This window comes from Canis lupus, chromosome 12 (genome assembly GCF_003254725.2).
Source record: "Canis lupus dingo isolate Sandy chromosome 12, ASM325472v2, whole genome shotgun sequence".
NCBI classification, from domain to species: domain Eukaryota; kingdom Metazoa; phylum Chordata; class Mammalia; order Carnivora; family Canidae; genus Canis; species Canis lupus.
Genome location: NC_064254.1, coordinates 27,388,281 through 27,411,962, shown reverse-complemented (window position 1 = coordinate 27,411,962; position 23,682 = coordinate 27,388,281). Strand labels below are relative to the sequence as shown.

The following is a 23,682-nucleotide window of genomic DNA, read 5'->3' as shown; positions in this document are numbered from 1 at the left end:
CTAACACTTTCTTCTGTGTTATCATCTCTCCATGTTTAGAGGCAGAAGAACTCACAAACTATTCTTTATGTATTAACAATTGAGGATAGCTAACATTTTTGGAATGGACTTAAGAAAACAGTTCTATATATAATATCAATGATTCCTCAGTATCTTTTGAATATTCTTAGCTTATTCAGTAGGTGCTTCTGCCGTTTGTCTGCTGATCTGCTTAATTTACAAATCCGTCTTACTTACATCCTCACTTCTCATCAAGTTGAAGAGCCGTATCACTAGATACTTAAAGGAAAAAAGCCCTTTTATCACTGCTGTCACCTCCAACTCTGTAGCTAAAAGAAGATTTTTATATGTTTCCATTAAACTATATTCTCCAGATGTCCCTATTCCCAATAATGGCACTATACTCTTTCAGTCATTTAATTTTGAAACCCCAAAGATTTCCATAGATTGAGAGACATAGAACAGCAGTTACATGCATGGGTTCCCTCACCCACAAATTGCCACACAATTTGCTTAACTCCTCTGTTCCTCAGGTTCCTCCTCTGCAACATGAGGAGATAATAGTATCCTCCTAATAGGATCGTAGGGAGGATTAAATGAATTAATACATTTAAAGTGCTAAGAAGAATGCCTGGGATATGGTAAGCCTCAGTAAATGTTTGCCATTACTATAACCTTTCATCTTTCAAACCAGCATTTACCAAATGTTTGTCACATCTGCTTCTACCTCTCCATCCTCAGAGCCATTTCCCTGCCCAGGGCTCTTTGCATCCATCCACTTCCTTGTCCCCCAGCTATGACTCATTCATTTACTTACCTATTTATTCCCCAGATGTTCAATGAAAAATTGCTATATGCCAGGAACTGTTGTAGGGCCTGGGACTGCAAAAGAGAGCAAAACAGACCTGATCTCTACCCCCATGCCATTAATGATATAGTGCAGGGATCAGCAAACTGTAGCCAATGGGCCAAATCTGATCCATTACCTGGTTTTGTAGATGAAGTTTAATTGGGATGCAGCCATGTCCATGCACTTGTGGCTTGTCTGTGGCTGCTCTCAACAGTGGGCAGAGTTGAACTGTTGCAACAGAGCCTGTATGGCTACAAAGCAAATTATATACTGCCAAAGTTTGCCAGCCCCTGTTCTAATGATAAAAATACAGTAAGATCTGGGGTGCCTGGGTGGCTCAGTTGGTCAGGTATCTGACTCGATTTTGGCTCAGGTCATGATCTCAAGATCATGGAACCGAGCCGCACATTGGGCTCCATGCTCAATGGGGAGTCTGCTTGGGAGTCTCTCTCTCTCTCTCTCTCCCTCTCTCTCTCTCTCTCTCTCCTCCCTCCCCCCCCCCCCCCCCCACTCACGTGTGCTCTTTCTCTCACTCTCTCTCTGGGTGAATAAAGTCTTTAAAAAAAGATAGTAAGATCCCACTAAAGTTAAACTTCTATTAACTGTAGAGTTTATTGTTACACCATGGGGTCCTCTTACACTTACAAATTAATATTTTTAAAATATGCCTCATCAGTCATGTCAGGAGTCAACTTAAAATTGAACTTTCATGGGGTGCCTGGCTGGCTCTATCAGTAGAGTATGCAGCTCTTGATCTCGGGGTTGTGAGTTCAACCCTCATAGGGGTGTAGAGATTACTTAAAAATTAAAAAAAAAAAAGTTGAACTATCTCAGCCTGTTATTCAAAGCCCTTGAGCTCAAACCTCCTTTTCTAGCCTAATTTTCTACTGCCTTTCCCTCTTGATGCACTCATTTCATGTAGGCAAATCTCACTTCAGAAGCCTTCCCTGAATTCACTAAAATTGTTTAACTGTCCTTCCCATGGGCTCACATAGTATTCATCTTTGCACTTGTCACATTGTATTTAAATTGTCTGCTTACTAATCTGATCCTCTCAGAAAGAGCAAGTCCATGAGCACAGCGACAGACACTTAGCTTGTAAAAAATAATAGTAACAAACATTATTTAAATGAATGAATATCTACCTCTTCTTTGAGTTTTTTTCTGCTTTTTCCACTCTATGGACACCTCACCTCACATACACACACCTTTCCAAAACCCACATTTCCTCAAGGGAAGTAGTAAATACATGGTTAAAGGATGAAATGTTAATGAATTAATTTCAAGGCTTAGAAAAATATTGTCATCCAAACTAGAGAACAATGAATAAACAGATCTGAGACTTTTTATTATCTACCTTTCACAGGTTGCTAAAGAAGCCGGGAAGAGAACAAAAAGAAAATTTTGATCTTGCACAAAATCATTAGGGTGAAAATATCTCTTAAAATATAATGTAAGAAAATAATATATGGTATTTGAATGTAATTTTTTAAATCTTCAAATGCAGAGCTAACTGCTTCCGACCTGAAAATTCTGAGAGGAACAATATGAGAATTTATTTTATTTAAGAATTATTTTTTTCAAACAAGTTTATAACATCTGTATTATATTGTGTTTAGTGTGATTTAAGCTATATTTAATATAAAAATAAATATTTTACCTTTGTCATGTCTGTCTATAAGGCAATGAGATTAATTTTGGTCTTAGCTTTTTTTCCCATGGTGATAAAAATAAACCACTAGATGGCGCAATTATCATAAAAAGTAATATAGTCATAAAAATTCTTACACCTTTATTTCTTTTATGAAATTGGTAAGTCAGTCTATTTTTGGCTTCTGTTTTTTTATTTTAAAATTTATTAAATAGAAAATCTGTCAATTTGAACAGGAGGAGAAAAGGAAATTTATTTTTAAAAAAATAACATTTACAGGAAAATAGCCAAAATGTCATACAGTTCGTATCATGCCTTCCCTATGTCAGAAAGTAGTTGCAAAGGCATCTCGTGCTAACCTAGGAAGGCTCTACACATACCCTAAATTCCTAAATTCTAAACTTCATTGTACAGAATGCCACTTGAAACGTGTCGAGATGATCCAACCAAAGCAGTTTTTTCCATCTGAAGGACCGTAGGTACATTAAGAAGGTTGCACACAGTGGATTGTCGGTAGGGACGGTCCCTGCTGGGGGACAGCAGCGCCCCCACGTGAGTCATCCAAGCTCAGGCCACCGAGTGCAGGCCCACCTCTGGGAGCGCCGCAGGAGAGGACTGTGAGCCAGAAGACAATCTATTTTTGTATTATAGTTCTTTACATATTTCATGCTTTTTGAACTCTTCAAACAATAACTAAAATCGATATGTAAATTTTAGCAGTTTAAATCAGTATTTTGTTTTTCTCCATTTTGGACATAACCTTATGCAACTTTTCAAACTTTTTTTTTTCTCTGCACAAACTTTGATACAATAATCATATAAATCTTTCATCAGGACTCAGCTAAATACCCTATTTAATGAAATGCCAGCATCCTCAGAAACTATTGTTTGCTTGTTTTTGACCATTATATGCATGTGCCTATGCCTCTTCCTGTAAGTTCCAAATAGACAAGAATTTTTGCTTTGAATTCCTCCCAGCACCAGAGTGTAACAGTACATTGGTGAGCATGTGGCGGTAATATGAATTTTGTTCCCTGAGTTTTCCCCATGCTGGTTTCTGGATCCTGGCAGCACTTGTCTGTGCTACTTACTTGGCTCCTCAGCCTATGCAGCCCAGTGGTGCTTTCCTCTAGCATACCCTCACCTCTGCCGAGGCCAGAGTTTATTCCTTACATGCCTTCTGCCCATCTGTTATGACCTATGATAGTGCTATGCACATAGTAAATAATAAAAAAAATTTAGTTGATAAAATGAATTTTGGTAAAGCATAAATGTGATTAGACTGCCAAATAATATAGGAAAATATAGGAGTTTGAAATGAATATGTTCTTAATAAATATGAATAGGCAAACACGGTCATTTTTATTTTAAGAAATAATAATTGGGTCAATAAAAAACAAGAAGCCTATAAAATATTGCCTATTTTTGAGCCTATATACATCTATTATTTCAGGAGCATTCTCATTCATTGATGAAGGGAATGTAAATTGGTACAATTATTATGGGGAGCAGGTTGGAATATGTGTCCAAAGCCTAGAAGTCATGATGATATTTAAATTTACCCCAAGGAAATGACCAATATGTGCACAAAGATTCAACTAGAAGAGTTTTATCACTGTAGTTTGTAGACAGTGAAAAATTAAAAACATAATATCTCACAAGTGACTATAAGGATAAAGTGTATCTTATCAAGTCAGTGAAATAACATTCAACCACTGAATGTGAGGTGTGAAAGAGAATTTAATGAATATGGAATAAAGAGTTCTGTTAGTGGAACTATGAGGTATTATACATCTTGAATGATCTTCCCAAATGAAAATGTTGAAATCCGAATAAAATATAAAGTGTATATATTCAGAACACTATTACCCAAAGGGACAGCAACACATCTATAGATCTCAAATTAATAAAAGCAAGACTCTAGAAAGTGAGCACCAAAGTTGGCTTTTGCCCTGAGTTCCTGCTAAAACGTGAAGCATGTATGACCTTACCCTTTGAGGGCTGCACAGGCTACAGTGGACCTGTTTTAAAAGCTAAGGACTGCCTAAGGTAGGGGATCTATTAGCAGACTCCCCCCAGGCCTGAGACTCCTATGAGCAACACCATCAATGGAAGAAAAAAAGAAAAATAAGCCTTGTTATTAGACAAAGGGAAAGCAAGGAAATTTGGCTATCTTGAACTTGGGATTAATTTGAAGGGAAAGGTGTACAGAATAAAAGGCTAAGAATAGCCAAGACACTCTCAAACAGAAAAACAAGGTAGCAGAAAATTGCCGTTCTAGTCATCAAGACCTATTATAAAAGCAGATGAAATTAAGACAGTGTGATATTGAAAAAAAAAAAAAAAGACAGTGTGATATTGGTGCCAGTTTAGAAAAACAGGATAGAGAGGACCAGGACAGTGCACACATGGACAGGGCTCATGAGTGGGAAAGAATGAACTAGTCAATGAAGAAAAGCTAAAACTATTGGTCATCCATATGGAAATCTGTAACTGGATCTCTAACCCTACATGAAACAAAAAAATAATTTCAGATGTATTAAGATATAAATGTAAAAGGAAAAAAACTATAATAGTCTGAAGAGACAACATAAAATAATAACTTGCTAACCTCGAAATAGGGAAAGCTTTCTTAGATAAATTATTAAAAATGCAAACCATAAAAGAAAACATTGAAATTTCAACTACACAAAAAATAGGAACTTCTGTTCATCCGGTTATATGGTATGGACAGTTAATGCAGCAGCTACATGTGTCAATATGGGTGAATCCCAAAGATGTAATCTGGAATGAAAGACAGTAATATCATTACATTTATATAATGTTTTAAGAAAAGGAAAACTAAAAACTGTTTTCTTCTGGGAGTTTTACAGTTTTGGGCCTTACATTTAATTCTTTAATCCGTCTCAAGTTATTTTTTTTAAGTGGTTAAAATAGCGGTCTTGTTTCATTCTCTTACATGTAAATATCCAATTTTCCCAGCATTTTTAATGTTAAAATTTACTTAGAGGAAGTAGCTGAAAGATCCATGCCAAGTGCTAAAAAAAAGTCAGTCTTACCATGGTCAAGTGATTTTGATCTTCTTCTTTTGATTTAACCTCAATTTTATGAAGCTCTTACCTATTGGTAATGATGTTTGCAGAAAGAGTGTTCATTGTCCCTACTTCCCCCTCCCCATGACATATAATGTGCCATATATGTTGCTATTGACAGATATTGTCATGTACTGGTTGACCCACCCAGTGCGGACTGCATGACCTGCCTTTAATCCTCAGAATCTGTAAGGATTCCTCCAGCCTAAATAAAAAATAAAACTGAAAATATTTCTGTTTTCTACCTGTCTTATCTTGACTTGCTCACTTTAGGAATTATACTATAGGTATAATGCATTCAACAACCCCAGCGGTGCTGTTAATGTCATCTGTGTCTATAGTTTGTCATTAAGCAAAAACCCATTGTAATGATCTGAGAACAAGTCAGTTTGACCCTGGTCTCATAGATATAGTCATAACGTAAATTTACTTTGTTGCTCGCTGCCTTTTTAAACTTGTTTAGGAGTCATCCTCTTCTTAGAATTGGATTAAAACATGGGAGGTCCATTGAAATTTCTGCTCCAGCTGAAACTAATAGACACTTTAATTTGCAAATACACTCTCAATTCATTAATTCAAAGGGTCCACTTCAAAATACTAACAACACTTCACTTTTCATGACTGTTGGCCTAAACTCAGCCAGGGTTTACCACATGAATGAAAGGTCTCTGAGAGAGGTGTGATCTGCTACTGCTGTCTTTTCCCAGTCTGGTGGTTGCTGACTCAGCGCCACGCACCGCATCCTGGAATGGACTTCCTTGACTTGCACCATTGTCTGATGGTTTAGTGCTCTCTGGGCCTGGAAGAGATAAAAAGCAAGCCTTTCTTTCATGTGCCCTTGGTATATAGGGTTGTCAGATTTAGGGGGGAAATACAAGACACTCAGATAAATTTGAATTCCAAATAGACAATAAATACTTTTTAGTATATCTCAAATGTTGCTTATCTGAAATTCAAACACTTCATGGGACATACTGAAAAAGTATTCATTGTCTATCTGACTTTTAAATTTAATCAGAAGCCTTACATTTTATTTGGCATCTTTACATTTAGTGGGTCCACCACTCTCCTGTTGAGCTCCCTCCATATCACTCTCTAAATCCAGACACAGTCTGTCTTCAAAATAGGAAGTCTCCTTTACCTCTCAGATTCTGGCCCTGCTGTATACTGTCTGCCTGTCACTGCTGAGGTCTCTTCAGCTACGAAGATACCCTCTGGGCAAGATCCCTTTTACATGTCCCCATGCTGATCCTAACTCAGAGTGCCCAGCCCATCCCTGGGTGTCACTGCCATCTGTCTTGCCTCTGGAGGGGTTCACATTTCCTTTTGCAGCCCCAGGAGCTAGACTTACATGTTCACCAATGTGGGGGAACATAAATTGAACTGAACTTCTTTTCTGCTAGGATCAAGATTAAGAGGCAGTGACTGTTCACAGCCTCTCCCTGGGTGGTGAGGTCAGGCAGGGAGAAGGACTTACAATGCTGTTCTGTACGAAGCAATGATTCTCTAAAACCTCCTACAATTTCCATGTGCTGAACCTTTTTTTTTAATTTTTATGTGAAGCCCAGTAATCCTATAATCAGTCATTAGGCCTTTCCCTCAACAGTTTGGCTCTTGGTAGCTTGAATCACAATTTGCTTTGATATACAAAATCTCTTCTATCTTGGGACCTCAGTCAAAACTCCCAATGTAACATCAGCAAGTGTATATCCATCTCTATTCAAATGCTCAAATCATGTGACCTTCTTTCTCAACCTACAGCTGCGACTGTCCCACTGGGTGGAAAGGAGAATTCTGCACAGAGGCAGTTTCCACCTGTGACCCTGAACATGACCCTCCACACCACTGTAGCAGAGGAGCAACTTGTGTTCCGTTGCTTCATGGATACACCTGTTACTGCCCTCTGGGAACCACTGGAATCTACTGTGAACAAGGTAAGGCAAAATTCCAACTCTTGATTGTTCATAAATTAACTAAGTCCATGTCCTTTCGGAAAAGTGAAATTAAGAATATGTAATAATCCTCAACTTGCATAAGATCTGGATTTCCTCCACATTACACGCACACTGTAGGGTGAAAGGGAGTAGGCGGGATAGGGCAGTCTCATTCTATCCATCATAAATAGAGATGAACCAAAGTCATTTCTCTGCTGTGCCGCTTGTAGCCTAATAGCACAAACTCATCTTCATGGACTACCACTCAGCTAACACTGGCAGGAGAAGGAATGTGTTTCTCCACTGCCTATTATCCTCGAACTGCAAGCGAAAACTCTATGCTACATTTCATGCTTTCATCTCCTCCTATAACTTCCCTGACCACCTTCCCCTATCCCTGCCCTTATAGGCAAGATTGATGAGAGGGTTAATAAAACTCTGCCATCTTCAAATCTCCTCAATCACAGCATAATCTTCTGATAAAGCTCTAGGAACACTAGGACAAGAGAACCCCTGAGGTGAACAAGTGACCACAAACTCAAAGTCTAAAAGGGGACATCATAAATGATGGGGATCATCAGTCTATGGTGAAAATTAGGAAAGTATATGTTGTTGAATATCTGAAGTTCTGCATCTTCCAAAAATCAATACTGCATATTTCATTTTGTCATATTTGGTGTAGTTCTAAATATCACAACAAAATTCAAATAAAAGATCCCCATGACATCATGCTCAGAGTTCTAAAAATTTAGTTGTGTAACAGGCCCAGTCATGGTACTATAAGGCTAATGGAATGGCCTGACTGAACCTGCCCAGCCAGTCAGTATCCAGATGCACAATCCAAGTGGGTCCCACTCCTACTTCAGTTTGCTACCACCTGCTGGCTGCTGTCCTTTTCAGTTTAAGTATCACTAGGGGTGATTGTGGGTCTTGGGACTGTCTGGGACTTCAGAACAGTGTGGCAGAGAATCCAAGAAACTCATGGTTAAGGAATCTCAAGAGATTAAGCCGGAAAATAGGGGGTCATGGAGTTTTACCTGAGATTAGATAATCTACTATTACTCTCTCCCACCGCACCCTCTACCTGGAAGATAAAACCTTAGCCTCTACTTCCCCTATTTAGGAACAAAGGTTGGTATAGAAGGAGTACAGGAGCCAGCCACCAATTGTGTTGTATAGACACATAATTTGTGGGGTTATCATAATATCATATTCCTATGTGTGGAAAGAACAAATTTAATCTCTCTCAGATCACTTTATCATATACACTAATGCAAATATTTCTTATCCTATATTCTTTGAGATTGTATGTGTGTTTAGCTCTCCTCCAAAAGTCAAAAGTGTTGACAAATGGAAGACATTGGAGGTTTAAAATACTAGTGATTTAGTGACAGAAACTTTTAATCATGTCACAAGGTGTAACTGAAATAATGAGATGGAGTTTTGTGTCTGGCTTATTATGGAAATCAGTCTTTTTCATAATGACATTAGAGACAGATCTTGATCTTTTAAAAATGGCAGTTCTTAGTTCCTGGAATATGCCACACTCCATCCTGAAATAGCAGTTTTTCTCATACTCTTTCCTCTGCCTAAAATGTTCTCATCTGCCCCTCTACAGTCAGCTAACACTTATTTATCCTTCAGGTTTCAATTTCAGACCTTACTTTTCTAGAGAAGCCTTCCTTGATTCTCTGTCATAGAAGTGAGGGCAGTGGCCATGCCTATTTTTGTTTACTGTTAAATCTCTAACACCCATCATATAGTGCAGAGCAAAAAGAAAAAAAAGATAGTTAGATAGATAGATAGATAGATAGATAGATAGATAGATAGATAGATGTATCTGCTATATACATTTCAACTTACTGGTTCTAAAATAATAAAAACGGATTGTAATAGTTTTCAAGCAATAGTTCTTGACTGTAGTGAACAGCAAAGTACTCAAAATTTTATCAAGATAGTGTACCTCTATTACTCCCAGAAAGGTAGCCATTAGAAACTGAAAGAAATAATAGAAGAAGTTAACATAAGGGCTAGTAACTAACAATAGGGCAAGATAGATTTTTGAAGCTTAAAAGCTCAAATGATGAAAACCTGGGGGGGTTAACCCAGGGTTTGTTTGGGTTGTGTGTGTATATAAATAGGTTATATAGAGAAATGGCAGATTGAGATGATAGATAAAGACAGAAATAGTGATAGCAATAAAGTTATTTCATAGAGAGTCTACAAAGTATGATAAAAGCTGTCAGAAAAATTGTATCATCCTCATAGAATTCTGAACAGAGTTGACTACTGATATACCCTGCTATGCTATAAAATGAGTTTGACTCATTTAAAAAAAATAAGTCATAAAAAATTATATCATAAATGCAGTTTTTTTGACAGGAAAAAATATTATGTGGGGGGTGGGACCATAGATTCTAAATTCTCAATTGAAAGTCATCTTCTATAGTAATTTTTATATTAAAGTTGATTTTAAGAACTATAAACTGTATTTTAAGAACTATAAACTGTATTTTTGGTGGAAATAATGAAGAGAGTTTAATCCAAATGACAGAGAAAATTTTTAAAAAAGATTTTATTTATTTATTCATGAGAGACACAGAGGGAGAGAGAGACGCAGAGACACAGGCAGAGGGAGAAGCAGGCTCCCTGTGGGGAGCCTGATGCGGGACTTGATCCTGGGACACAGGAACATGCCCTGAGCCAAAGAGGGGGACACCAGGATCACACACTGAGCCGAAGGCAGATGTTCATCCACTGAGCCACCAAGTCATCCTGACAAAGAGAAACTTTAAGTCTAATTTTAAGTCTGTTTTTTTCATCTCCATTGACCCATTGACTTGGCAATTTTCCAAAATAGTAGCTATGGTACTAAAAGTTAATTTAAAAAACAAAACAAAACAAAACAAAACAAAATAAAGAGCAGATAGCAACCAGGCCTCTGAAACCAGGCAGCAGTGCACTACTGTGTCTTGCCAATGGCTGCATTTTTCTAAATACCAGACAGCTCTTTTCCCAGTTGCATCATAACCAGTATCCCATAATTTCTACTCAGTATGGGCACCTAGAATTGGGATTCAATTCACCTTTATTGTACTTATAAACTGCTATAAAAATTATCAATGAATTCAGTACCAGCATCCTTAAACTTACAAATGCCTAAGATGTCCTCTTTTCCTTCTTCTTTTCTATTTTCCCATTCCAAGAAACCTTAAGTCTTAGAAGGAAAATTAATTTGACTATACATGGAGCCTCTGACTTACAGCTTTCACACCTACCTAGTTTTATGACCATCTTTATTGTAAATAAGCCCCCCCCCCACCCCAAGAATCAAAACTCATGCTTGTAATCTCTGAGTGACAAGAACAAGATGCAATTGATTGGCAAATCCAATGACACTGGAGAGGGGAGGAATGGTAAAAGGGTAGTCACTTGCCTCAAGATACAGTCAAGCATTAGTAACCTTTGTTCTTTTCTCCTTCCCTTGGAGAACTGCTTATAGTATGGATTATTCACTAATTTAGTAAGATTGTTTACTAGTTCCAGACCAAGTGCGGGGAATACTCCCTTAAGAAGATAGACAGCTGCCCTGCCTCATAGAATTTACATTCTAATAGGGGGAGGCAAGCAAACACCATATCCACCAATCAGTGAGGAAAAATACAGATTGAGTTAATGCCAGAAAGGAAATAAAGAGGAAGAGGAGATAAAAAGTCATTGGACGAGTACATTTTAGTTGGGATCGTCAAGAAAGGACTCTGTAAGTAGGGACATTTGAGCTAACATCTGGTGAGAATTAGCCATGTGTGAAGGCATGTGGGATAAATACTCTAGGCAGTGGCTAAACCTAGAAACAGGAAAATAGGGACACCTGGGTGGCTCAGTCCGTTCAGGTCATTATTCTATGTCCTGGGATTGACCCATAGGCTCTCTGCTCAGCAGGGAATCTGCTTCCCCTTCTCCCCCTCTCCTCATTTGTGCTCTCTCTCTCTCTCTCTCTCTCGCTCTCGCTCTCTTGCTCTCTCAAATAAATAAAATCTTTTTTAAAAAATTAAAAAAACAACAACAGGAAAATAATATTACATATTTGAGTGAGAGAAAGGCAGCCAGTATTCCCAGAATGGGAGATAGTATTATAAGATGAATTTGGAAAGGCAAGCAGAAGTCAGATCACATAGAGTCTTGGAAAACATGGTAAAGAATTTTAATTTCATGCTAACAAAATAATAAGCCTGTGAAGACTATGAGCAGGAGTCTAAGAAGCAGAAAACTTGCATCCTGATGTTTCCAGTAACTAGTGATTTTGTTTCTGTTGTATCTTTTAACTCTCTGAGCCTCGATTTCATTATCTATAAAGTGGCAATCATAAGTGTGCCACCTATTTTCCATCTTCCCCCCATTCCTGGTACTACTCTCACCTCTCTCCCTCTGCTCTGTATTCCCAAGGCCTTCCCAAAGGATTACATCAATGGGCTCCCATGTAGTCTGCCTCCAGTTGAATTTAGCCAAAGGAAGTCACCAACAGGCCATCAGAGGACAGAAGAGCGAGACAGAGTTATTTATTTCCTTAGAAATAAACTTCCTTGCCACTAGGTCATCAAAATTTCCTTTATCCAAGGACACAGTGTCTGTCAGGAGATTCTTACCTACTCCAATTTTAGGCCTAGGAGTAGAAACAGTCCCCTATTGAGACTAACCCCAGGGCAACACCCTGTATCCTATAATTTCCCTAAACCCTGCCCACATCTTTGTAAATGGTCTTTCCATTCCCTTATTTTCAGACTACTCTATTTGAGCATATCATCTGTTCACTGCCAGGACCCTCACTGATATAATAAGTATTATTTTGTCTACCTTACAAAATTCATAGGAGGTAACATATAAAAAAGTTATTTATTAAGTATAAAGTACTATAAAATATAGAGTATTATTTTTCCTCTTGTTCTCAAGATCCAAAATTGAGACCAACATTCTTAATAAAATAATTCAGCTCTATTATGAACTAAATATACATCTTGGTATAGGGAGTTCCAGGAATGTAAAGTCATAGAACATTACCAATCATCTTCTAGTCCAACCGTATCAGTTTTAAATGAGGAGACTAATGCTCAGAGAAATTAAATAATGTATCAAAAATCTCAGAATCAAGTCTCTGGACTCTCAATCCAATATTAGTAGTTGCTTAATAATTAATTAATATTAATACAGTAGATCATCAATGAGTTCAAAAATACTCTATTTCTAGATGTTAGCAGTCCCTTATAATAGCCATTCCAGAACTAAATGTAGTATAGGAACTAACGATATAGAGGTAACATATTTATCAACAACTATCATACTCCAGTTATCTAAGAAAACCTAATAAAAGGGCAGTATGATCATTAAAATTCAAATAACTTCAAAAGTAAAGTTGGTATTTAAATGAGTCATCAAAAGCTAGGATTGAAAAGAACCTTAAATATCACTTAATCCCAACTCTTCTACTTTGAAAGAGGTAAAAATCAAAACTCTGGATTAATGGTACTGAAAATATAAGCCTTCACACTGCCAATCCAGTGAGTGTCCCATGATACTGTATTGTTTATACTTCATAATCAATACATAAAAACTACCAGTCACATGAAATAAATGGAATCCTGTGCAGCTTGTGACATGTAAAACTGGTTAATAAGATGCCCTTGTCCCAGCATTTTAAGTAGTCTTAAGCATTTTAAAATATAAGTGTGTATCTGAGAAGAGTGGTGGGGGAAATTTTTATCCCAAGGTTACAATTTAAGTAGTGAAATTTGACTTTGTCTATCCCTTACTCTTAAGATGTCTGACTGAAGGGAAAAAGTGATCTTTCAAATCCCTTAAAACATTTACCTATAACTGACAGAAAGAAAAATCCATCTAAGGACAAGAGAAGGAGAATTCCTGATTGGCATAACTTTTCTTTTCACTATGGCCTCACCCCAAACTCCTTAGGAATTCCACTGAGGTATGGTGCTGTGGTAAGTAAAATATTAACAGGCCACTTGAATTCAATGGCTTTTAGGATCATAGCCACCAAAAATGATTCAAAATATCTGAGCCTGGTTCAGAAGTGCAAGAATCCACAATGTTCACATTGCCTGGCTGACAACCCAGCTCAGATGTGTGTTTTTTAAACACTGAGGGAACCTAAACCAGCTTTAAAGATTAAACTGAAGATAAAGAAGAATGGTCAGCAAGCAATGGCAACTGGGTTTGACAGTACACAGAACTATTGATCTTAACCTAAAAAGAAATAACAGTTTAGGGTAAATATTTTGCAATCCAGTTTAGTCATTAAAATATTCTATTTCTAGCAGAATTCTGGTTTACAATTATTTTGCAAGATAGGCAATATGCCCTGTTACTTTCCTTATTCACTCAAAGCTTGTTCATTTGCTCTTTTTTTTTTTTCTGTTGTAGCTTGTAGCTGTATTTCCTGTTAGAATCTATGGTTTACAACTACACATATAACCTTTACTGAATCATAAAATCTCTCCTCTCCATTTATTTTCCCCATATTATTGGTAAATTGCTTTTTTTCTTGGAATACTTTTATACCACTAAATTTTAGCTATTGCATATTGTTGACATTTAGCCAAATGAGATTCTGTAATATGTGTGTTTTTAACTTTTAGCCTGGAAAATACTGAAAATGTTTTCATTTTTCTTACATTCTTTCCATTCCTAGTGCAATTTTTGTCCACCCATTTCTCATTCCCTTAGGTACAGAAACCCACTCACATGCTGGCATTTTGAATGAAAAGGCAAACGTTCAAGCTACTTAGACCATCTTGATGCCAAGGATACTTTATGGCCCACTAAGCCCTAGGTTTCATTGAAATTAATTCAAGCTAATGGAGAAGCTCAGTTCTTCAAGCTTTCCTGACACATGGGGTGCTTTCCAGCCAAGTCTTTGGTTTTTCTGATAGTAGAGAAAATAGGCCACAGTACTTATAGATGACAATTTCAGGAATCGTTACTGTTTGTCTATGTTCAGATGCTCCTTTCCAGATGTATTTAGCCATCTGGGAGTAGAGTAGGTAATTCACAAGCTTTCTTCATAGAAAAAAACGGATTTTATTCTTTATTTCCCCTATTTTCAATCCCATCTTGACAGTTAATAGAATGTGGTTACATGTTTACTAGATCCTCTATCTGTAGAATTTTGTAATACTTGTAAAAACTAAATAGGAACTAGCTATAATTCCTAGGAACACACATTTTAGTTCTTTAGTCTTCTTTCTGTGTTCTTTAATACAACCTGCTAAATCATAAATGAAACTCAGCGAGGAAGTGAATTATATGAAACAATTCTAAGGTTTATATGAACATTAAGCTTTCCAGGTGTCTAAAAGAATAGAAGTTGCAGGTGAATCTTAGTAGAAAGAAACAAACACAACTACTTTTTCCCAACCTTGGACTTTAGACAAGTAACTTAATTTTCCTGAACATTGTGTTTCTCAAGTGTGAAAAGAGAATATGTCAAAATCTCTGGGGGAAATTTTTGGCCAAAGTTTGGGGAGAGTCCATACTCTTTGTCAAGTCCTAAATTAATGATTATTCATTTTTATAAGGTAGTGAGTGAAAGGTTAAAAACTCTTGAGACAGACATCTATAAGAGGTTTTTTTTCAACAAAGTCCTTCTTATTTTCTATTCAAGATAACATTAAGTAATGAACAAAAAGCACTCACATTACATTTGCAGCTTTACTACTACTGTACTACTACTACTGTTTCCTCCCTTGAAATGTTTCACATGTTGAAACATAAACCCTGTCCCCCACCTTAAGAAGGCAGCAAAACAATAAATTGATTAATTAACTAATTAATTAATTAATTTTAAAAGTTTGTTTAGTCACTTTCTATGGACAGGACTTCGTTGCCTCCCCACCCCACCCTGAGGCAGGTTTGCCTACCTTTTAATCTGAAATGATTAACAGTGATAAGATCCAACCATAAACTTTACCTTCCAATTTGGGGAGCTAATAGGTAGGCTCCCTCCTGTTTCCAATAATAATACTGAAAAGTGACAAATTACAAGTTTCATGATCATGAAAGATATAAAGAAATATTATTTCATTTTCTTCTTTTGATAAAATCTGTATAATTTATGTTAAAAAAATTTAAAAAGCAAACTCTCCTGTACCATGTTATTCTAGTGACCAAGGAATATCATATGACAAATGGTCAAGAAAGCCCTATGGTCTGAGAGGCGGAATTGGCTAAGAGTCTCCTAATACAGCTTCATAAAGTTTATGATGGGAACTCATTGAAGTAAAAAGTCCAGGACAAAAAAAAAATGTCCAGGACAGTACCTGGCACCCAAGAAAAACTCCATTAGTAATTAGCCCCTCCTACAGAGGAAGAAAAATGTATTAGATTACAGTTGTGTTAAATACAAGCCAAGTCCGCATAGACATTTTGAACATTTTCATTTTTAAAATATGGGTTAGTTTTAAATAGATTCTTAAGTCAAAATATTTTAAACCTCCTAGTGTGAAAAAAACAGTCATTTTATTATATAAAAGATGTTTAAAAATATTTCACCATTATGATCAACATAGTTGACATAAACTTTTCAAAATGACTGAACAAAGTATTTTTTAAAAAAAATTCGTTCTCTGTAGGAGTATGGCTGATTATTAAATGTTTAAAAATATATTTATTAGAAGATACTCAGGCCACGCGAAGAGATCAAAGCACTGTCAGACTCTCCTTTCAAAGAGTCAACAACTTAATAAGCCACCAGGCAAAAGTCTGTGACAATCAAATCAAAATATATATAATTGAAATCACAGTTCAGGGAAAAGAGGAAGAAATATCCCAGAGGATTGACTGTTTTAATTGCTAAACAATGATGCAATATGTGCATTATATCCTGCTACTAAGGATTGAATAGGCATTAGAAAGCAATGGAATTAAAGTAGGTATCAAAAAATAGGTAAGATTTGGATAGACTCAAATAGGATGGTAAGGTAGTTTTCCTAAGAATGAGAGCCACTGGGAAAGCATACGGAAGAATCGAAGAATGCACTTGCAAATGTGAGTAAACCTCTTCATCTGAAAAGGGAATGCCAGATAAAGTCTAAATTATTAAAATACCTCTGAGAAAGAAAGGAAGAGACAAGTGTAAGGCACAATGGATTGAAAAGTCATCAGGGGATGCTTAAGCTGGAGGGTGTGCCTTTCACATCAATGATGCTCAATTACATTTGTGAAGTACATGGTGATTATCCAAGGTTTATAATGTGGATGGCATATGCATATAATCAATATAGTCTCCCAGACCTTCAAATAAGCCTTTGGGACTCCTGAAACATCCATAAATCTTCCTACACAAGTTACCTGATTCAATGGCTTGTTTTATTATTTATGACACTCCAAGTAGCATAAGAAAGAGCTCACAATAAAAAAATATATATATATACATATATATATGTATATATATATTTGAAAAGTAGTCAAGATAGTGGTAGAAATATAAAATCTGTCCTCTCAAGGAAAGAAAAGAAAGAGAAAAGAGGGAAGAGAGGGGATAATTGACATGCAGAGGGACAAAAAGAAAACACCGAGCAACACAAGACAAAACTAAAGTCTAAAACATGGTATGCAGCTGAATGTAAAACTAACTTTAGATTTCCTGGAATTCAAAACATAAAACACAAAGGTTGCTACTCAATTATTGCCTAATAAAAGAAAGCATACCGGTAAGTCATCACATTAAGGACAAAGAATTGTGTCCTAATATAAAACATATTGAGCAAGCTCCAATTTTTTAAAAAAATTAAACAGCAATATATATATTTGATGACAATTTTCTAGAAAATGAAGAGACAGGGGATCCCTGGTGGCTCAGCGGTTTAGCAGCTGCCTTTGGCCCAGGGTATGATCCTGGAGACTCGGGATTGAGTCCCACATCAGGCTCCCCGCATAGAGCCTGCTTCTCCCTCTGCCTATGTCTCTGCGTCTCTCTCTCTCTCTTTCTCTCTCTCTCTGTGTCTCTCAAGAATAAATAGATAAAATCTTAAAAAAAAAAAAAAAGAAAGAAAATGAAGAGACATTATGTATATGGGCATTTATCATACTGACACACAATAAAGGCTAAGGGTATAATATAAAGTTATAGTTCCATATAGATAATTATGCCAAAGCTACATGAATAAAGAATTCTAATGATGTGGCATGTTTCTGGGATAATACTAATCCTTAAAAATATTATTTAACATTTTCTTTAAACCATCGCTTTTTTTTAAACATTTTATCTAATTACTTGAGAGAGAGACAGAGAACAAACAGTGGGAGGGGCAAAGGGAGAGAGAGAAGCAGACTCCCTATTGAGCAGGAAGCCTGATGCGGGGCTCAATCCCAAGACCCGGAGATCATGACCTGAGTCAAAGGCAGAGACTTAACTGACTGAGCCACTCAGGTGCCCCTAAACCATTGCTTTTAAATATAAATTATATCAGCAAAGTTTTTGATAGTCAAGGCAAAGCAAAAAATTAAAAATTAAGATCTCTGTAAAGAGTCTAGGTATACTGGTTATTAATTGAATTATATGTTATTACATGCTTTATTTCATTTACATGCTTTATTTTTCAGATTTAAGTGACAAAGCTGGTGTTTTCATGTGAAAATTAAAGTTTAGCTAGGCATCAATTCAAACCCCCAAATTCTCCAAAAACCAGGGAGTAGAACACCTTGTCCTAAAAGATTTTAATAGCAAGAATCACCAGATGTCGCTAAGTATCATAAAACAATCTTGTGATTTTTATAGAAATTTTTATACTTAATTTCTAAGCAACACTCCATCTTAATGGGCCTCCAAAGATCATTTAGAACCAAATCGCCATTCAAATAACTAAATGAGTTAAACAATTAAATAGTGTTATTCAGCATTATCCATATGGGTGCTAAAGAAAGTCTGCCTAAAGGAATGATTTTACTTTTTTAGTAATTGATACTTAACCATTCCTTATGTTAGCAATTAGCCAACAGGTTCAATTGCTCATTCATACCACTCCCATAAGACTCTAGTAATGATCCAGCAAAGAGAAAGGATGTTTAGCTTCCATTTTTGCTATAATAACAAGGTGTATAATTAACCTAAAATTTGTCCAGCTGCTTAAGTTGATATGGACAGGTAAATACTTAAGATTTCACATAGTTAAGGATGGAAAAAAAGTTACCTCTATCCATTAGATTATAACAAGTTAAGAAGCTACACTGAAGTCATATGCACTTACCCATAGACCTAAGAGGTAAATAATAGATTAATAAATACTATAAAAAGTCTTAAATTATTTTTATTTTGTTGTCTTTACTAACTGAATAGAACATAGCTATGGTACAGTAGAAAAACTGTGGCTAAAATCAAAATATTTTGCATTAAACATAATGAAATTGAAAGTATAACATGGAGAGCCCTGAATCTATTTGCTGAGAACACAGCAGATGTAAATCAGTGAGAAACATCTGTTTAACTTCATAGGCTTATAGGATATGGAGATTGAGAACTATCTATTTACTAGGTAAACTATGCTCTGAGAGCATCATGATAAAGTGTTCTGGGAATTAACGTATCTTAGAAATCTTCAGGTCACCACTAAGAACAGAAACATTTTGTAGTAAAATAACATTCAATGGGACTTACTCAATTTAAAGTGATTAGAGGTATGTTTTTAAAAAGGAGGTGGCACCTATAAGGCTTAGTCAGTTAAGATTCTGCCTTTGGCTCAGGTCATGATCTGAAGGTCCTAAGATTTAGGCCCATGTCAGGCTCCCTGCTCAGTGGGGAGTCTGCTTCTCCCTCTCCTTCTGCTTCTGCCCCTCTCCCTGCTTGTGCGCTTGCTCTCTCTCTCTCTTTCTCTCAAATAAATAAAAATTTAAAAAATAAAGCAAAATTTTAAAAATGAAGTTGCTACATCCAAGATAGAGAGGTGATAAAATTTTTAATAAATGAGGGGAGTTTTGCAGAGCTTTAGGTTTTAAAGGAAATTTATGCATTAAAAGCAGAGATGTAGGTTAATAAGATGGCAGAATAGGAAGTTACAAATTCTCCTTCTCCCAACAGACACCAAGTAAACAACAACAAATGGACCATCATGCCTCTTTGAGAATTCTAGAGGCCAGTTGAGAAGCTACAGTATCCAGGCCATAATTGTGGAGAGACTGGTAGGGCTGGAAAACTATCATTTTGCATCCAAGTAAAGACGCACTCAGGCTAGAATCATCAGGGGATATTAAATCTAGGGGGTAGTTTTGATGAATAGCAGATATACATGGTCTTACACTATCTCCCCACACTACATATGAATTGCAAGAAAAAATAAAGCCACAATTATACAATGGAATATTATATGGTAGAAAAAAATCAGTCAACACCTTGACCAAGGTGATCAAAGTTAACTTCACCAGTGAGGGACAGATAGATATCATGTGCCTCCATATGTGATATACCCTGAGAAAAATCCATCATCATCTATGAATTATTTCAGCCAAGAATGCATAACCTGAATCTAATTATTAAGTAATCAGTCAAACCCAAAATGATTCATTTCAAAAAAACAGAGGGGAGTACCTGCATGACCAGTCAGTTGAGTATCTGACTCTTGGTTTCAGCTCAGGTCATGATCTCAGGGTCATGGGATCGAGCCCCATGTCAGGCTCCCTGCTCAGGGGGAGATTCTCTCCCTCTCCCTTTGCCCCTCTCCCCATGCGAGTGCTCTTTCTCTTTCTCTGTCTTTCTCTCACTCTCTCTCTTAAATAAATAAATAAATAAGTCTTTTAAAAAAAATAAGAGGAGGAAAATATTAAAAAATGTCAAGGTCATAGGGAGAAGTAAAAATGGTGGAATAGTAGAGAGACCCTGGGCTTTCCTTGTCCCTCAAACATAGCTAGATCAACATCAAATCATTCTGAACAACTAGGAAAAATAATCTGAGGATTAAGAAAACAATCTGCACAATTGGACAGAGAACACTGAAGATGCAGGTTTGGAGATGTGAATTGGGGGAGAGGAAAGCTACAGTGCCATGCAGGGGAAGAAGCACTTTTCATGGAGAGGAATCAGGAAGAGAGGGAGAGAGTGGGACAGCAGTGTGTAAGGTTTGTGCAAGACTCCATGGTGTCGGGATTCCCTGGATCACACTGGGAGAGAACATTCCCCTAAATGGAGCACATTTGGCAGAGGGTATATTGCCTCTCCATGGCACTATTGAGTGGCCATTCAACAGCAGAGGAAAGAGGTGCACATAAGAGAGCTTATAACTGGTTACAGCTTTTCACTATAGACTCTTGGAACCTACACAGGTGATGACTACTTTTCTGGGACAGAACAATGAGGCTGTCCTCTGGGGTTGAAGAACAGGCCCATACCTTGCTGGGTCCTTTAAGATCTACAGTTTTGAATCTCAGCCACTGGCCAGAGAAAACACTGGAGAACTATATTGCCGGGTATGCTAAAGGCCCAGTCATCGACAGGTTGAGGGCAGGGATCTGAAAAAAAGCCTAGAACACAGGAGGGGAGATTTGTCCACTTTTCCATGAAGGCCTCTTGAATAGTGGTGGCCACAGGTTCCCCTTCCCAGGGACAAGAGGTGGGGTGATGCCATCCTCCACCCACTACTCCCTCCCCGCCCCTATCCCAGCACACCAGCATGGTTGGACTTCAGAGAGAAACAAAGCACCTCCAGTGGAGGCTGGAGTCACACCAAACTCCACCCTCCTGACTCCCAGCTGGGTCATCTTTACTAGTGTAGGTGTGACTGTGAAGCAGTGCAGCAACCTCTCCCTCAGAAGACCAACAGAGGCCCTGATCTGTACCAAGTCTACTGATAATATAGTGCTCCAAAGTGTCAGCTTCAGTTCTGGCGAAACTAGGACCAGGCTTTCCTTTTTTTAAATTTTTTTCTGTGTGGTTTTTTTTTGTTTTTTGTTTGTTTTTTTTTTTCCTTTGGAATCAGGCTGATAGTTTGCTTGCTTGCTTATTGCTTTTCCTTTCTTCTTGGATCAGGTTTTTTGGTTATGGGGGCGTTGTCTTTTGGGGGGGGTTAAAATCAGCTTTATCTTAAGCATACCTAGTTAAAGGTACAAACACTTATCACTGCGAGCCAGAAGGAACTCTGCAGAGGACTGACTTGTGGGAAAGAGTAGCCAAAACACAACAGCATGGTGCACAGGCATACACCAGGAACACTTCCTGAAGCACCAGGCCCTGGATAGTGTTATGACTCCTACTTAATATAGTATTACTCTCAAGAACAGGAAACATAACAAGCTTTCATAACACTCAAAAGACAGAAGCCTAGACATAATGACAAGATGGAGGAATTCTCCCCAAAAGAAAGATTAAGAAAAAATCACAGCCAGGTATTTGCTTAAATAGATATAAACAATATATCTGAACAAGAATTTAGGGCAGTTATAAGAATACTAGCTGGGGTGCAAAAAAGCATAGAAGACACAAGAGAAACCCTGGCTACAGAGATAAAAGACCTAAAAACGACTCAGGCTGAAATAACAAGTGCTATAGCTGAGATGCAAAACCGACTGGATGGAATTACGACAAGGATGGAAGAAGCAGAGGAATGAATAGGTAATATAGAAAATAAAATTATGGGAAATAATAAAGCTAAAAAGAAGGAAAGAAAACTATTAGATCATGAATATAGACTTAGGGAACTCAGCGATTACACAAAGTACAATAATATCTGTTTACCATAGGAATCCCAGAAGAAGAGCAGGTAACGGGACAGAAGATGTATTTGAATAAAATATAGCTGAGAACCTCTCTAATCTGGTGAAGGAAACAGGCATTTAAGTACAAGAAGCACAGAGAACTCCCCTCAAAATAAACAAAAACAGATCAGCACCAAGACATATCATAGTGAAATTTGCAAAATACAAAGATAAAAAGAGAATTCTGAAAGCAGCTAGGGACAAAAGGTCCTTAACCTAACAAGGGTAGACACATAAGGTTGGCAGCAGAGCTGTCCACAGAAACTTGACTGGTCAGAAGAAAGTGGCATGATATACTCAATGTGCTAAATGGAAATAATATGCAACTAAGAATACTTTATCCAGCAAGGCTGTCATTCAGAATGGAAGGAGAGATAAAGAGTTTCCAAAACAAACAAAAACTAAGTTTATGAACACTAAACCAGCTCTGCAAGAAAAATTAAAGGGGACCCTTTGAGAGCGAGAGACCAAAAGCAACAAAGACTACGAAAGGAACAGAGACAATCTACAGGAACAACAATTTTATAGGTAATACAGTGGCACTAAATTCATATCTATCAATAATTACTCTGGACTAAATGCTCCAATCAAAAGACACAGGGTATAAGAATGGATTAAAAAACAAGACCCTGTTTACAAGAGACTCATTTTAGACCCATAGACACCTCCAGATTGAAAGTGAAGGGGTGGAAAACCATCTATCATGCTAATGGACATCAAAATAAAACTTGAGTAGCCATACTTATATCAGACTAGATTTTAAACCAAAGACTGTAATAAGAGATTTTTAAAACGGGCACCATATCATAATAAAGGATCTATCCAAGAGGATCTAACAATTGTAAATATTTACTCCCTCAACTTGGGAGTAGCCAAATATAAAAATCCATTAATAACAAACTTTTAAAAAACTCATTGATAATAATACCATAATAGTAGGGAACTTTAACACACCACTCACAGCATGGACAGATAATCTAAGCAGGATATCAACAAGGCAACAATGGCTTTGAATAACACATTGGATCAAATGTACTTAACACATATATTGAGTATTTTATCCTAAAGCAGCAAAATATACATTCTTTTTTGAGTGAACATGAAACATTCTCCAGAACTGATCACATACTGAGTTACAAATCACCTCAACCAGTACAAAAAAACTGAGATCATACCATGCATGTTTTCAGACCACAACGCTATGAAACTTGAAGCCAATCACAAGAAAAAATTTGGAAAGACCACAAACACATGAAAGTTAAAGAACATCCTACTAAAGAATGAATGGGTTAACCAGAAAATTAAAGAAGAAATTTAAAAATACATGGAAAAAAATGAAAATGGAAACATGACAGTTCAGAACCTTTTAGATGCAGCAAAGGTGGTCAAAAGAGGGAAGTATAT

General features: G+C 36.9%; 1 protein-coding gene across 1 annotated transcript in view; it reads left to right on the top strand.

The window, feature by feature from the left end:
* The window catches only part of EYS (eyes shut homolog), a 1,522,493-nt gene that overhangs the window by 1,483,611 nt on the left and 15,200 nt on the right, over positions 1–23,682 (top strand). The window contains exon 38 of the mRNA XM_025419151.3: positions 7,355–7,527. Coding sequence (XP_025274936.3) covers positions 7,355–7,527 — 173 coding nt within the window. The remainder of the gene's footprint in view (positions 1–7,354; positions 7,528–23,682) is intronic.